The sequence below is a fragment of the Plodia interpunctella genome, chromosome 2 (genome assembly GCF_027563975.2).
Source record: "Plodia interpunctella isolate USDA-ARS_2022_Savannah chromosome 2, ilPloInte3.2, whole genome shotgun sequence".
NCBI classification, from domain to species: Eukaryota; Metazoa; Arthropoda; class Insecta; order Lepidoptera; family Pyralidae; genus Plodia; species Plodia interpunctella.
Genome location: NC_071295.1, coordinates 10,143,766 through 10,156,788, shown reverse-complemented (window position 1 = coordinate 10,156,788; position 13,023 = coordinate 10,143,766). Strand labels below are relative to the sequence as shown.

General features: G+C 36.4%; 1 protein-coding gene across 2 annotated transcripts; it reads left to right on the top strand.

Moving 5' to 3' along the window:
* Window positions 1-12,997, top strand: LOC128679012 (protein scarlet-like). Of its 2 annotated transcripts, none has more exons than XM_053760956.1 (12): window positions 1-199; window positions 4,287-4,498; window positions 5,630-5,678; window positions 6,306-6,489; window positions 7,562-7,714; window positions 7,988-8,226; window positions 8,812-9,022; window positions 9,404-9,432; window positions 9,538-9,643; window positions 10,076-10,306; window positions 11,110-11,245; window positions 12,417-12,997. In XM_053760956.1, the coding sequence occupies exons 2-12, from the start codon at window positions 4,306-4,308 to the stop codon at window positions 12,803-12,805; spliced, it is 1,920 nt and encodes a 639-aa protein (XP_053616931.1). In that variant the 5' UTR covers window positions 1-199; window positions 4,287-4,305; the 3' UTR covers window positions 12,806-12,997. The 2 variants fall into 2 exon arrangements, with proteins under 2 accessions (XP_053616931.1, XP_053616923.1); XM_053760948.1 differs by having other exon boundaries at window positions 11,555-12,558.
* Window positions 12,998-13,023: the final 26 nt, after the last annotated feature.

The window sequence follows — 13,023 nt, the reverse complement described above, 5'->3', positions numbered from 1 at the left end:
TCAGTGCTACGACATACTCGAAGTGGTCTACACGTCTCGTAGCACAAAGCGAAACCTGTTCGGTGGACTGTATTTCGTAACAGTGAAAGACGGAAAATTGTGAACGTCGTGTATAAGCTTGTTATTGAGTGAATTTGTTTGTGAATTTTTGTATCAGTTTCGTGATTATTATGAAACTGTGACTCGATTTTCAACTGTGGTAAGTTTGAAAGTTATATTTCATAATCTTTTTCAACATGGCGATGAAGAAGTACTAAATATAGAAAGTACATGAAAAACTCACACTCACTCACTCGGGTAAAACAATTACATATTATACACCTAAAACCTTCATGCTTGAATACATATTCAAGCATGAAAATTCGTGCAGCAGTTTTTGAGTTTATTGCGAACATATAGACAGAAGCGGCAGAGAAGAAGACTTTGTTTAATAATAAGTAAGGATTAAGGCTTCTCATTGAATTCGTCACTTGTCGTTGTCCAGCTAGTATCTCCTGACTTATCCGTCGCAATCCAAATCGTCCATCGCGTTCTGAATTACCTCATTTTCGTCACCATCCAACTGGGACTCCAGTTGGATGGTGACGAAAATCCCATTCTGTGCCTATTTTTCACACCTTTTTCCTGCAACCTTAACAATCAACGAGATTACAAAACTTACAAGAAGGGAAATTATGGCTCAGTTAAAGAAAAAGCCAGAGGTGTTGTATAAGGATACAATAATAATGCCAAAAGACAAATGGAAACGGGAGATCCCCTTACATTGGATGAATACAATGATTAAGAACCTCACATGTGATCGAAGGTCCCAGGTTCGAACCTACTAGTGCCAACACCAATCTGATTCATGTAGTAGTTATCATTGACCAGCCCTTTGTGGTCAGTGAAGGAAAACATCGTGACGAAACGTATACTAGCTAACTGGTTGTGAATACTATTTTTGCCGCTAGATGGCAGTTTTAGATAATTTTGTCGATTTGAATAAAACTTGACATAGATACGGTGTTAGTAAAACACTTTGAAACCGCTGCAAAAGAAACTATGGGAACCATTCTCATTCCTAAGGCCATACTTGCCGCGTAATATAACATATATCAAAATATTTAAATTAGTTGAACCGAGGTTGATACGACGCATCGTATAGCTTTAATACACCGGTTTCCTGTGATCTCTTTTACACATTCATCAATCTTGTGAGTCTCTCACTCACACATTTTATGTTTACTATAAGATTCAAATAACTTTGATAATGGTTTTCCCGTGGACATAGATATTTCGGAAATTAAGTAGTCTATTTTTCTCATTCTGTGGATCAAAACAACCCGTTCCCCTTCGTTTGATAGTTTTTAGTAAAAAATAAACATCAGTAGTTCATTGTATAAGTAATATATAAATCGTAGTTAAGTGGATGTCTCCTTCCTCACTGTTAATATACACACACACCGTTGGCTAAAATGGTGAACACAGCCTGTTAAAAGTTTAGATGAAATACAAATGAGGCAAAACGTGACTAAATTAATTAATCTCAGCACGATGTGGTTTCTTCCTCAGATATAGAGCGAGTTCGCTTTCCGAAAAGAGTTTCTCATCCGCATCCCCGATGGCATGGCTTCTTAGCCATAGTCGGAGTCCAGGATTCCCTTGCTTATTTACTATTTTATACTATATGTTGACCGGGGCTTCGCTACCGCGTGAATTTTGAGATAAAATATAGCCTGTAGCAATCTCGGATAATGTACCTTTCTAATGGTGAAAGAATTTGTGAAATCGGTTCTGTAGTTTCGGAGATTACCCGCCCTATATATGCCATGTAACAAAGTCAACAATCTATTTAAGTACCTTCCTATGTTTTACAAGAAAGATATTTAATTGAATTGAATTTTCTTCTCAATTTCGCACCGGTCTTCGGCATCCTGGTCAGATTCTTGGCACGCACTTCAACCTGGAATAAAATTAAGTGAATGACTGACACACGTTTACTAGTGCATGTAACGGTGTTGTAGCACATATATCGACAGCCGGACGATGCAACCTGACACCGGCGCGCCACCACGAGGGGGAAAGCGGCCGGTCTCTTTAGACACGAAGAATGTTCAGTCACAGTGTAAGGCCCGAACTCGACTAGAGTGCCCTGTTACGCTGTGGTAATTAGCTTAAAGTCTTTTACTTAAGCTAACAACCAATAAAATTTCGTTAAGTCAAAAGCTGTGAAATTTGCGCATTGCCCCGCTCAGCTGGAGCGACCTAAAGCTTAGCTTCAATTAGCACGATATAGCAGAACTAGTCGGGTTCGGGCCTAAATGTCGGCTATACATATGTCGTCAATCTATGATGGTTGCAACGTAAATTGCTGGTTATTGTTTGCGTTGAAATAAACTCACATACAAGCTTCGCAATGGGCGTTCTTTCACGTCAGCATTTGTCTGAGTTCGCTGATATGGTGCAGGAGCCATAATAAAGAGTTGCGATCTTTCAACAGAAATCGGAGAAGTTGAAAGTTAATCGAATCTAGTTAATCGAAAACCGATTGATTTTTACCCAGATAATTGTCACAGAGTTTTGACGTAATTTGAAAAATTATTAGAGCAAATAGTAAAATGACCGATTTGATAAAAGGTATGTTTATATAAGAACGCGGGAGAACATTGGATAATAGCTACATTTATTTATTTCGTGTACCGAGGGTCTTTGTTTCGAGCAAAAATAATGAAGATACTCATATACTTGGAGTTCAACGGCTTTAGTAACAAGCATTTATTACGACTCAGTATTTAATATAAAATATTATGGTATGATATCTCTTGCCCTTATCATCACATATTTACCTGAAAAGGCGCCATTATATTCCAAATTAATATCTACACACAAACAGACAAGAATATGATACAAATATCTAGGATACAACAAAAATAGCAATACACTTAAGTACCTTGTAAAAGTAGTTAATCTGCCCCATCGTTAGTGCCCCCGCCAAGTCGAGCGCGAAGCAAACACTGCCGTAACATCCTTTACAGGAACCATTTCGGCGTATTTTCGTGCTCCTGTTTGAGAACCTTTGGCCGTTGTTAATGAACACGAAATTATCCTTAAAATGTTCAACGGTCGGTCACATAATATCTAAGTATATCCTTATCCTTTACATATTATAAAACAAACTTCGCTGCCGCGTCTACTACTGCACGGATTTTCTTGCGGTTTTCATCAACGGATAGTGTGATTCCCGAGGAAGATTTAGGTTATAATTTATTATGTTTTTACCCGAGCAAAGCCGGAACGGGCCGATGCTAGTTAAAAAATAAATCGCGGTAAGGAACCTGAGACTTGGCTTGGTTTTATCTACTTTTTCTATAGAAACAGCTTCATCCAGACTTGGCAAGATTTTTATAGAATGTTTTAATGGGATCATTACAGTCTCCAAAGTTCAATAACCCTCCATTAGGTAACTATAAACACCTTGCTGACACGTTAATATCAAGTTCTAAAATGGATCAATTTTGATCAATTGACATGACGGGACGACACACTGCAGGATGCTCTACATCTTGCATATATCAAGGCAACTACAGTTGGTGGTCCAGTGGTTAAGTCGAATATCAAAGGTCTTAGGTTCGAAGCCTACTCATGCCACATGACCTTGAATGTATAGATCATGTAATGTATTCCTTCAAGAAAACATCGAATGAAAAATTGAAAAATTTAAATCTATAAAAGATTTTTATTTTGTTCACTACTTCAAAAACAAATTAACCCCATCATTAGAAAGTACCTGGCTCAAGGTGCTCTTGAAGGAATATATTTTAATTAAATCACCCCTAAAAATATAATTACTGGTGCGCTAAACGGAATAAGTACCTGAAAACACTTCTAACATTTATTAGATATATTTTATCGTAACACCTTGCTATCTCTGTATGATTATTTTGTAGACTGCTGTCCACCATTTGTATATACGAGTATATATATTTAATTTGTATTAATAAAGTAAATGATGTAAATTAATAATTTATGTTTGCTCACGCACAAGTAGATAGTTTTTCAGCTATTCTACAGAAGAAAGCTGCGACACTGCTGCGCAGGGTGCGCGGGGACAGCATCAGCGCCGAAGGCGATAACCGATAGTGGGGATTGTCCTCTAATTGGTCATTTAATAAAAATTACCAAATCCCTAGTAGAATATAAGTACTAACACAATTAGTTTTTAAGATTACCAACACAATGGATTCATATTGTCCGAAAATAAATATATATATATATTTTTTAATAATTATCATTTTCCCCTCCCTCAGCCCAATGCCGTGACACACAATGAAGGAACTAAAGCTGCCAACTCGCAACGTTCTAACGGGGGCTGTCGTGAACTGGGAAGATGAAGGCCTCGGGGACAACGTGGAGAACCTCACGCTGGCCTGGAAGGACCTCTCCGTTTATAGGAAGAAGAAGCACCAGACGAGTATATGGAGGTCCCCGACGTATGAAGAAGTTAAGGTCTTACATGGAGGTAGGAGTCTGCTTCAAATTTTGTTTTTGTACATTTCTATTTACCGCGAATGTGCAGTGTGTTGTGTGGTGGTGCACCCTAGAATAGGGCCACTCAAAATCTTCCCGAGGATGTCGTATTATATGACACATGCCGTAACAACTGATAGGTATCAAAAGCATCCCCAAAGAGGGCCGACATCAGGCAGGCAGCAGTTGTAAAACATAGTCATGGTTGATTTTTCACGCAAACTTTGGGCTTTAGGGCGTCACAGCTCTGAATGTGTTGTAATACAAACGTAAGTACAAATAAATATTCCTTCTTATAGCAGTGTGTTATTGCTGACGAGTTATTGGTTTAAAAAAAATAAAGATCAAACTATTATGTGTTAGTTTCTATATAATTTCAACGTGAAAAAGCAGGCTTTATATTTCAAGATTATTTAAATTTATTTTATTTAAAATCAAATTTGAAAAGATTTCCACGTAAATAAGAAGTAAAATCTTTGTTTTGCACTAAACTTTCAATGTAACTATATATATAGCATGATTTAATTAAGGGCCTGTTTCGTTCCGAGTAGATGCCACATAAACGAAACTAGTAATTAAAATATTTTAATAAGAAATGTGCCGAGTTTCTATCTAACCGGTTGTAATGAAGTCAGTTGTTTTCAACATTTTTATTGCACCAGTTAATTGGACTCGGAAAATTTTAACTCTAAACTTGTAGTGTAGTTATTTGTATGAATAACAACCTCTTCAAATGGAGACAAACTATAGTCTATCTTTATTCAATTTTGAAATTATCATGACAAGTTACTTTGCTTGTAAATATGACTAATCTCTGATTTTATGACCAGCTAAATAACCCAAGTGTATTATTGTCCACGGCTTCGCCCGCGTAAATTTTCCACGGGAGCAGTTATTTTTCCGGGATGAAATGTCCTTTACCATACTTCAAGTTGCATGTACCTATGCAAAATTTCGAGATTTCGAGATTTCGAGCGTGAAGAGTTAACAAACAAACTTACTTTCGCACTTATAATAGTAGTTAGGATTATTAGTAGGGCGTATTCTAAGGACGGGAAAACACGTAAGAATTTTCGGTGATTTTGTTGCGAAATCATTAATGAAGTTGATTTTTCTATTTCAGTTAGCGGCATTGTGTCGTCCGGCAACTTGGTCGCGTTGATGGGTTCTAGGTACGCTTCTTACCCTTAGTATTAGATTACAAAAGGGCATCACTCAACGGTACACACTGAACTCTAAGCTTGTATCATAAATCCGATGGACACCGACTCAGAAACGAGCACAACACATCTAGAACCGCAGATTATTGGGAATCGAACCATGTATATAGCGGACAGACGTAGGGACGGGAGGTTGTCATGGGCCCCCAACAATAAAACGCATTATATTGTATTGTAACACGAGTTTATATTCGTTGGTGTTTGCGTGATACATGACGCCCACACTGAAGAACTTACAATTATTTACTCCGGCAAAAATTTTAATTTTTAGATAGTCAGAAAGGCTTCCTAAATAGTCGATTGACACTAATTCGACGTGATAGGTGTCAGATTACAAAAACTGTCAAGTTACATGAGACAAAAACTTGTATAAAGTGTAGACTTCGAAATAGAAAATTAACCTTCAAACATTTTTAAGTCTATAAAATTAAGTTATTCTACTTAAGAAAAAAATATACGAAAAGATTCGATATGCTCTTTGTTCACCATAATTCCAGTCCGTCCTCCTTCATTACACAAACTTACCTATATAATCACAAACTGGGTGGCTTTATAAATTTTGTGAAATATTCCCAACAGTGGAGCCGGCAAGACAACGCTATTGGCTGCGATCAGTCGCCGCGACAAAAGCGCAATGACAGGGTACCTGATGTTGAACGGCAGACTGGCGGGCGCTGATCTCATCGCGAGGATCTCAGGGTTCGTGCCGCAAGAGGACCTATCTATAGAGTACTTGACCGTCACGGAGCACATGGAGTTTATGGTAAGAAAATAGTTACGAAGGAAAATAACTAATTTGATTGGTGTTTATTTAATCGTATGGCATTTGTATTTCAGTCTTAGAGTTAAATTATCTTAGGTATGAAAAAGGTGCTATTTTCTTAATGCCACATGGCGTTATCTCAATTTGTGGGATATATTCCACGACTTGGCCACCCCTGATTTCTAATTTCTAATTTCTTCATCGCTTTCTTATCCTTGGCATTTTTCTCCATTCCTTGTCTTCTTGCTTTTAATGCCTTCAAACTGTCCGGTAATCATCGCATTGATTGGATTGGATTAAACGCGATCAATATGTGTGTCCATCTCATCTCTTATTATGCATATGGTAGACGTGACACACCTTGCCAAAATTTTAATTATCGCTGCATTCCATAGTCCTTTGGCAGATCTTCAATTTAACATTGGGTTTAATTCCCGCTCAATTCTAGAATTTTTCATCCCATTATTATTTTCAAAATTATGCTATTTTAGTAGCGCTATACTAAATAGCATTATTACATGAACCACTGGCTAAATAAAAAACTGATATGTTTTTGTCCGACACAGACAATATAACTCAGTCAGATCGTGGTAGACGACAGTACAAAAAGTCTTTGTAAAAATGAATTGGAGACATCGAGGTCATACGCCGATTTCAAAACGAGACAAGACAATTTCACTGAGATAAATGTGTGAAAATGTATACAAATTGAAATATAAAGACATTAAATAATTGTGTTAGTAAAGCGACTTATAAATCAAAGTAGATTTGCAAATAGTAGCAAGCTATATATAAAAATTAGGCAATATACATTTAGTGTCGTCGTCTATGCAAATTTTCAAGGCTTTTTCTCCACATATTTATTTTTCTCATGATGATGATTTCGGAACAATAATATCATTTATTACTTAACTTTTCGGGAAAAGTGATAAAATCTAGCAGAGGCCGAGATCCCCTTTAGTTTACTGAGCAGGCGAAGTAAGTTCTTTTCTTGCAAGCTCAAAAATAAAAGCGATTTAGTTGGATTACCTGGCACAAACAAGATCTTCTTATAATGAATCCTTTCTCCCAGGCTCGTATGATGATGGACAAGAGAGCAACCAAGTCACAGCGAACAAAGCGTATCCAGCAACTGTTGGGAGAGCTCGGTGTGATGAACTGCACGAAGACACAGCTCAAGGCGCTTTCGGGAGGAGAGAGGAAGAGAGTAGCCCTGGCGGTACAGGTAAGCAAAGCATACCTAGATTCAGGTTAAAATTCTGATTGTTAAAAATGAATTATATAAATTAAAAATCTCAGGTGCAAATTGGATAATCCTGAATAGTTCAGTAAACACGATACCATGACCATTTTAAAATTAATCTTTTAAATCAGAAACAAAACAAATTCAAAGTCGTCTCACTTCAGTGTAAAAGAGCAATTTGAACTGTTATAATTACAACGAATAATAAAAAATCACATATGTCTGTGGAGCGATTAATATACATCAATTTTCCAGCTACTAAACGACCCACCAATCTTGTTCTGCGATGAGCCAACCACCGGTCTAGACAGCTGGGCAGCTAGTGCAGTAGTGTCCAGACTTCAGAAACTCGCCACCAATGGGAAACTGGTGATCTGCTCTGTCCACCAACCTGCGTCGGGCGTCTTCGAGATGTTCCACCAGGTGGTACTGCTAGCCAATGGGAGGACGGCATTCCATGGGACCATTGAACAGGCTGACCAGTTCTTTGGATCGTAAGTATTTTTGACAGTTTATTCGCTCCACGTGCCTCTTAACACGCATAAATGTACGAGTACGAAAAATTCTTTCTTTTCTTACTTACTGCCAACAAAACTTTTAGAGATCTCATAAAACATAAAAAACCAACGAGACAGAAATTCCCTCAGAACTTCTGCAAACGTACGAGTATCTAATGACTACTACTATTACTTACTAGAATGCGAGGACAGATGAAAAAAAAGTTACATATCATAATATCAATAATATTTTATATCAATAATATATTGGTTCTAAATCGTATTAAGTTAGAAGTTAGACTCAGGCAAGACTATTTTTAAAGGCCATTTCAGTTCAGTCTAATTAGTCCATCCTCAAGGTTATTATTGAGATTTTTAATGGATCTACTTTATCTATGCTTCACGAATAAACCAGTTTTGGGTCCGTTCAGTTCATAAAAGTTCAGAATCGTTTCTGAATTAGTGAAAGTGAAATTATTAAATTATTGGAGTGAGAACTTTACCATTGCAACGGCGGACCCTGGGTTCCGAAGGTTGGTTCAGATGAGAGATTCGCTTCTGATCACTTCTTTCTTCCACCAGCCTCAGCTACAAATGTCCAGTGGGCTTCAACGCCGCAGAGTACTTCGTCTCGCTCCTCGGCCTCCAGCTGGACAAGGAGTTGGAGAGCCGAGAGAGGATCCGACGCATCTGTGATGAGTACCAGCGGTCGGACATTGCAGCCGACATCGACAGTCGGGTGGGGGATGTTCAAGACGAAAATGAGTACTTCAATGGAGAGATTGATAATAAGGTAACTTAAAACACTATTTCCACTTGTATTAATAAGTTCCAAAATATCATTATAGACACTATTCCCGAAGTAATACTTGTATTACATACAAGTTTGCGGGTACAGCTAATAAATATATTAGCTGTACCCGCAACCTTGTATGCGTGCGAGTGTATCATTATCTTTAACATCTATTTAATCATTTTAATACAGCAGGAAAGTATTTCTGGACTTCAGAAACTGATTTAAAAACATTTCTTAATATGATAGCCAAATTCATTGAGGAAAGTTATATTTATCAACAATTTTCAATCCAAAAATTAATATTAATTTGCCGATTATTAAAAAGCCATAATCTAACTACATATTGTCTTCTTTAGCTTGAAATATTTCTTGTTTCAGAATGAAGCCTTCGAGCGGTATTTAACTCTGTGGGTAAAAAAACATCTTAAAATACTTTTCTATTTGTAAGATAAGACAAATAAAAAATATTCCATAAGTATATTAAATACTAAATGATTCTTCAATTGTTACAGAGTCAAAGTAAACTACTTCGTCCAGTTTTACTGGCTGATGTGGAGAAACATACAATCAATAAAACATAACAGTTCTATATGGATAGCAGAATTTGTATTACTATTGGTAAGAATAGATCTTCTAATGTTCTCGACATGAAATTAAATTAATTACCCACAATTAACTCGTGGTAGCTCAACCCAATTATTTTTAAAGCAGACCTACTTTATGACTATTTATAAAAGTGGAAAAATCATTGAAGTCCGTTATTTGATTAAAACTTTTGATAATTATTGTGACTAGACTAGACAGACAGGCGCTAGGCGGCGCGGGCTACACTTTGAGTGAAAACATACGCTGCGTGTTTTCGTTCTTAGGAAAATGTATGCATCATGAATTGGCAGCAGTCAACGTGTATTATGATACCGACCTTTATGACCAGTATCATTCATTACGGAATTATTACCTGTTACACCAGGCAGCATTTGCAGCTTGATTAACTTCATTATTCACTTTATAAGAATAAAGATGGACTATATTAAACAAAATCATTCGCAGTTCGTCGGTCTAATAATCTCGATCCCGTACATGGGTCACTTTGACGAGCTAGACCAGCGCGACATCCAGAACGTCCAAGGTCTCCTGTACCTCACCATCACGGAGACTATCTTCCTCTTCATTTACGCTGTCTTCATCACCTTCCCCAGCGAAGTTCCCATTCTCCTCAGAGAGACCGCCAGTGGATTATACTCGCCGTTGCCTTACTATTTGTCTAAGATGATCTTTTGGGTAAGTATTTTCACACCAAAACAGGTTATGTGCTTTATATTATTTTTGTACGTGTTACATAAAAGATATAACAAGGTAATTATTATATAAAATCTTGTTTACATTTTGGATATTCTCATGCTGGCATACAGTCGAAATTCCAAAACAATTAATAGAAATTTTAATATGGTTAAAATAATTAAGTACTCATATTATAATATTAAGGAAAACTATTATTTTCAATAAACTGGTTTAAGTAGTCAATATCTGTTACGTATTATTGAGTGTTATGTTGCAATATATTTAATGACAACATTAAACACCACAAAAAGTATTCAACGACTTTATCCATAAAAAGACATTCAAAGACACTCATTCATTCACGATATAATTACAGTGTAGTAAAAAACCTCAAGAATTTTTATAGATATCAATGCAGGATGCATCTCATTCGATTTTGGTGAACTCGTTGTCACAAAATCTCGTGATACCCGAACTGGTCCTTGACTACTCATGTTTTTTTTTCCTTTTTATAGAGACTTTTGAGAGACGTTTTGGATCATATTATGATTGTATGAATTGAGTTAAAGAACACTTTAGTAATAAAAATATTACAAGAATGTTAGATTATACAAAGAAAAATAATCTAAATTAGATAATATCAAAAAATACCAACTACCAAGACATTTACCTGAATCATCATAAAAACTACGGCTACATTATACCAAAGCTACATTATAGAAAAAATCGACCTATCCATATTCTCTGCGCAGTGACCGAGGCAGTAATCGAAAAGTCAAAGCCAAAGTACATTTTTTTTCCAGATTCCTCGCGCAGTGATCGAGCCAGTAATCTACGCGACTCTAATCTTCAACGTGGCCGGTCTTCATGGCGGTTTCATGGGCTGGTTGGGCTTTACCTTCGTCTGTGTGCTCTGTGCCAACTACGCTAATGCCTATGGTAAGTTGGCGGTATCTTTTTGGGTATTTGCAATTCTTCTGTTAGCTCCCGGACTACTTTTCACTTGATATTCGCAATTTAGACTCCCTTACCATGCTTTAGCACAATGGTATGCATGAATTCTTAGTAACAATTTTTTTTAAATACTGGAACATGAAGACATGAATCAGTAAAATTATATTAAAGTGATTTTAAAAAAGTTGAATTTTATGACCAAAAATCTTTCTGAAATTTCAATTGTTTATTAAAAACTTTTTTCAAAATTCTAAAACCATTGACTTTAATTGGCAAATCTTTCTAAAATTCCAGGCTCGTTCCTTTCCGCTGTTTTCGACTCAATGGAGACCGCCGCATTAGTATCCGTTCCCTTCGATTTGATTGGCACTATGTTCTCGGGAATATACTTAAACATTGGCAGTGCATCTAAATACGTCTCCTGGATTCGTTATCTCTCTGGTTTCTATTACGGCGTCGAATCTATATCTATTCTTCAATGGGACTCTATTGAGACCATTGACTGTGTTAACATCCCTGGTATACCTTGCATTAGACAAGGACCTGAGGTACTAAAAAGATATGGTTACGAAGAAGGAAATTATTGGAGGAACTGCACCGCCTTGACCGTCATGTACTGTATCGCTCATGCTATTGCCTTCATCATGGTGGTTAAAAGAAGCAGAGGCACGCCAGTTTACTGAAGCTAAAGCTAAAGAATGTGGGTTTAAAATAAACAGTATATGAACAAAATACCATTCTACCTCTGGGAATCGAGTAAAATGTCAAAATATAGACATTTTAAATGAATTAATTGTTATAAAAAGATATCAAAAACGCTGCACATTACAGTCGAGCTTAACACTTATCAATAATAACAATTAAATAATAACACAGTAATTTTATAAATAAAATTGCCCTTCAAAATGTTAACTTAAATGTGCTCAATTTATTTCTATATGTTTTCTTCCAGCCCACTTCCGATCCCGGCACAAAAATATATCCATCCTCCTAATCCTCAATGATATTATTATACTTATAAAGGTTCCTCCTATTAAAAACAACTAATTTTATAAGATTACATGCAAATTTCAAATGCAAGCATTACCGTTTTAGTTCTCAACAAAAATAATTAGGATATTATCTTTATTATCTGTGTCAATTTTTGTAATTACAGGATCCTTCCTATCAGCCACTTTTGACAAACTAGAGACGGCTGCGTTAATATCAGTGCCTTTTGAGATAATAGGAATCATGTTCTCTGGTATCTACTTGAATTTAGCAAGCGCCACGAAATGGGTCTCCTGGTTGAAATACGTCTCGGGGTTTTACTACGGCACAGAGTCCATTTCTATCCTCCAATGGGATTCTATCACAACTATTCAATGTGTCAATGTTCCTGGTATACCTTGCATCAGAAATGGCCATAGTGTCTTGACACGTTTTGGCTACAACGAAGGAAATTTCTGGAGAAATTGCGGGTGCTTAATAATTATGTACGGAGTTTGTAATGTGATAGCTTTTGTGATGGTCATTAAAAGGGCCAGAGGTACACCTGTGTACTGAAAAAAATACATAACAATTTGGATAATATACACCTATTCTATCTAAGAAACGAATATATTTATAGTAAAAACATCTAAGATATTAATTGTAAAATTAATGTTTTTTTTTTATTAATGAATTTCAATTGCTACATGACAAGTTTTTTCTTCATTAAGATAAACATAAGTTGTATAGAAAAAGGTAATAATGACTCCCTTCTAACAACCATTTTAATAACA

Bases quoted from the DNA above. Each gene is read 5' to 3' on its own strand.
- LOC128679012 (XM_053760956.1), top strand. From the start codon at position 4,306: ATGAAGGAACTAAAGCTGCCAACTCGCAACGTTCTAACGGGGGCTGTC. The intron at 7,715-7,987 runs GTAAGCAAAGCA...TCAATTTTCCAG, and splicing joins GAGTAGCCCTGGCGGTACAG to CTACTAAACGACCCACCAAT. The intron at 9,023-9,403 runs GTAACTTAAAAC...TTCTTGTTTCAG, and splicing joins ATGGAGAGATTGATAATAAG to AATGAAGCCTTCGAGCGGTA.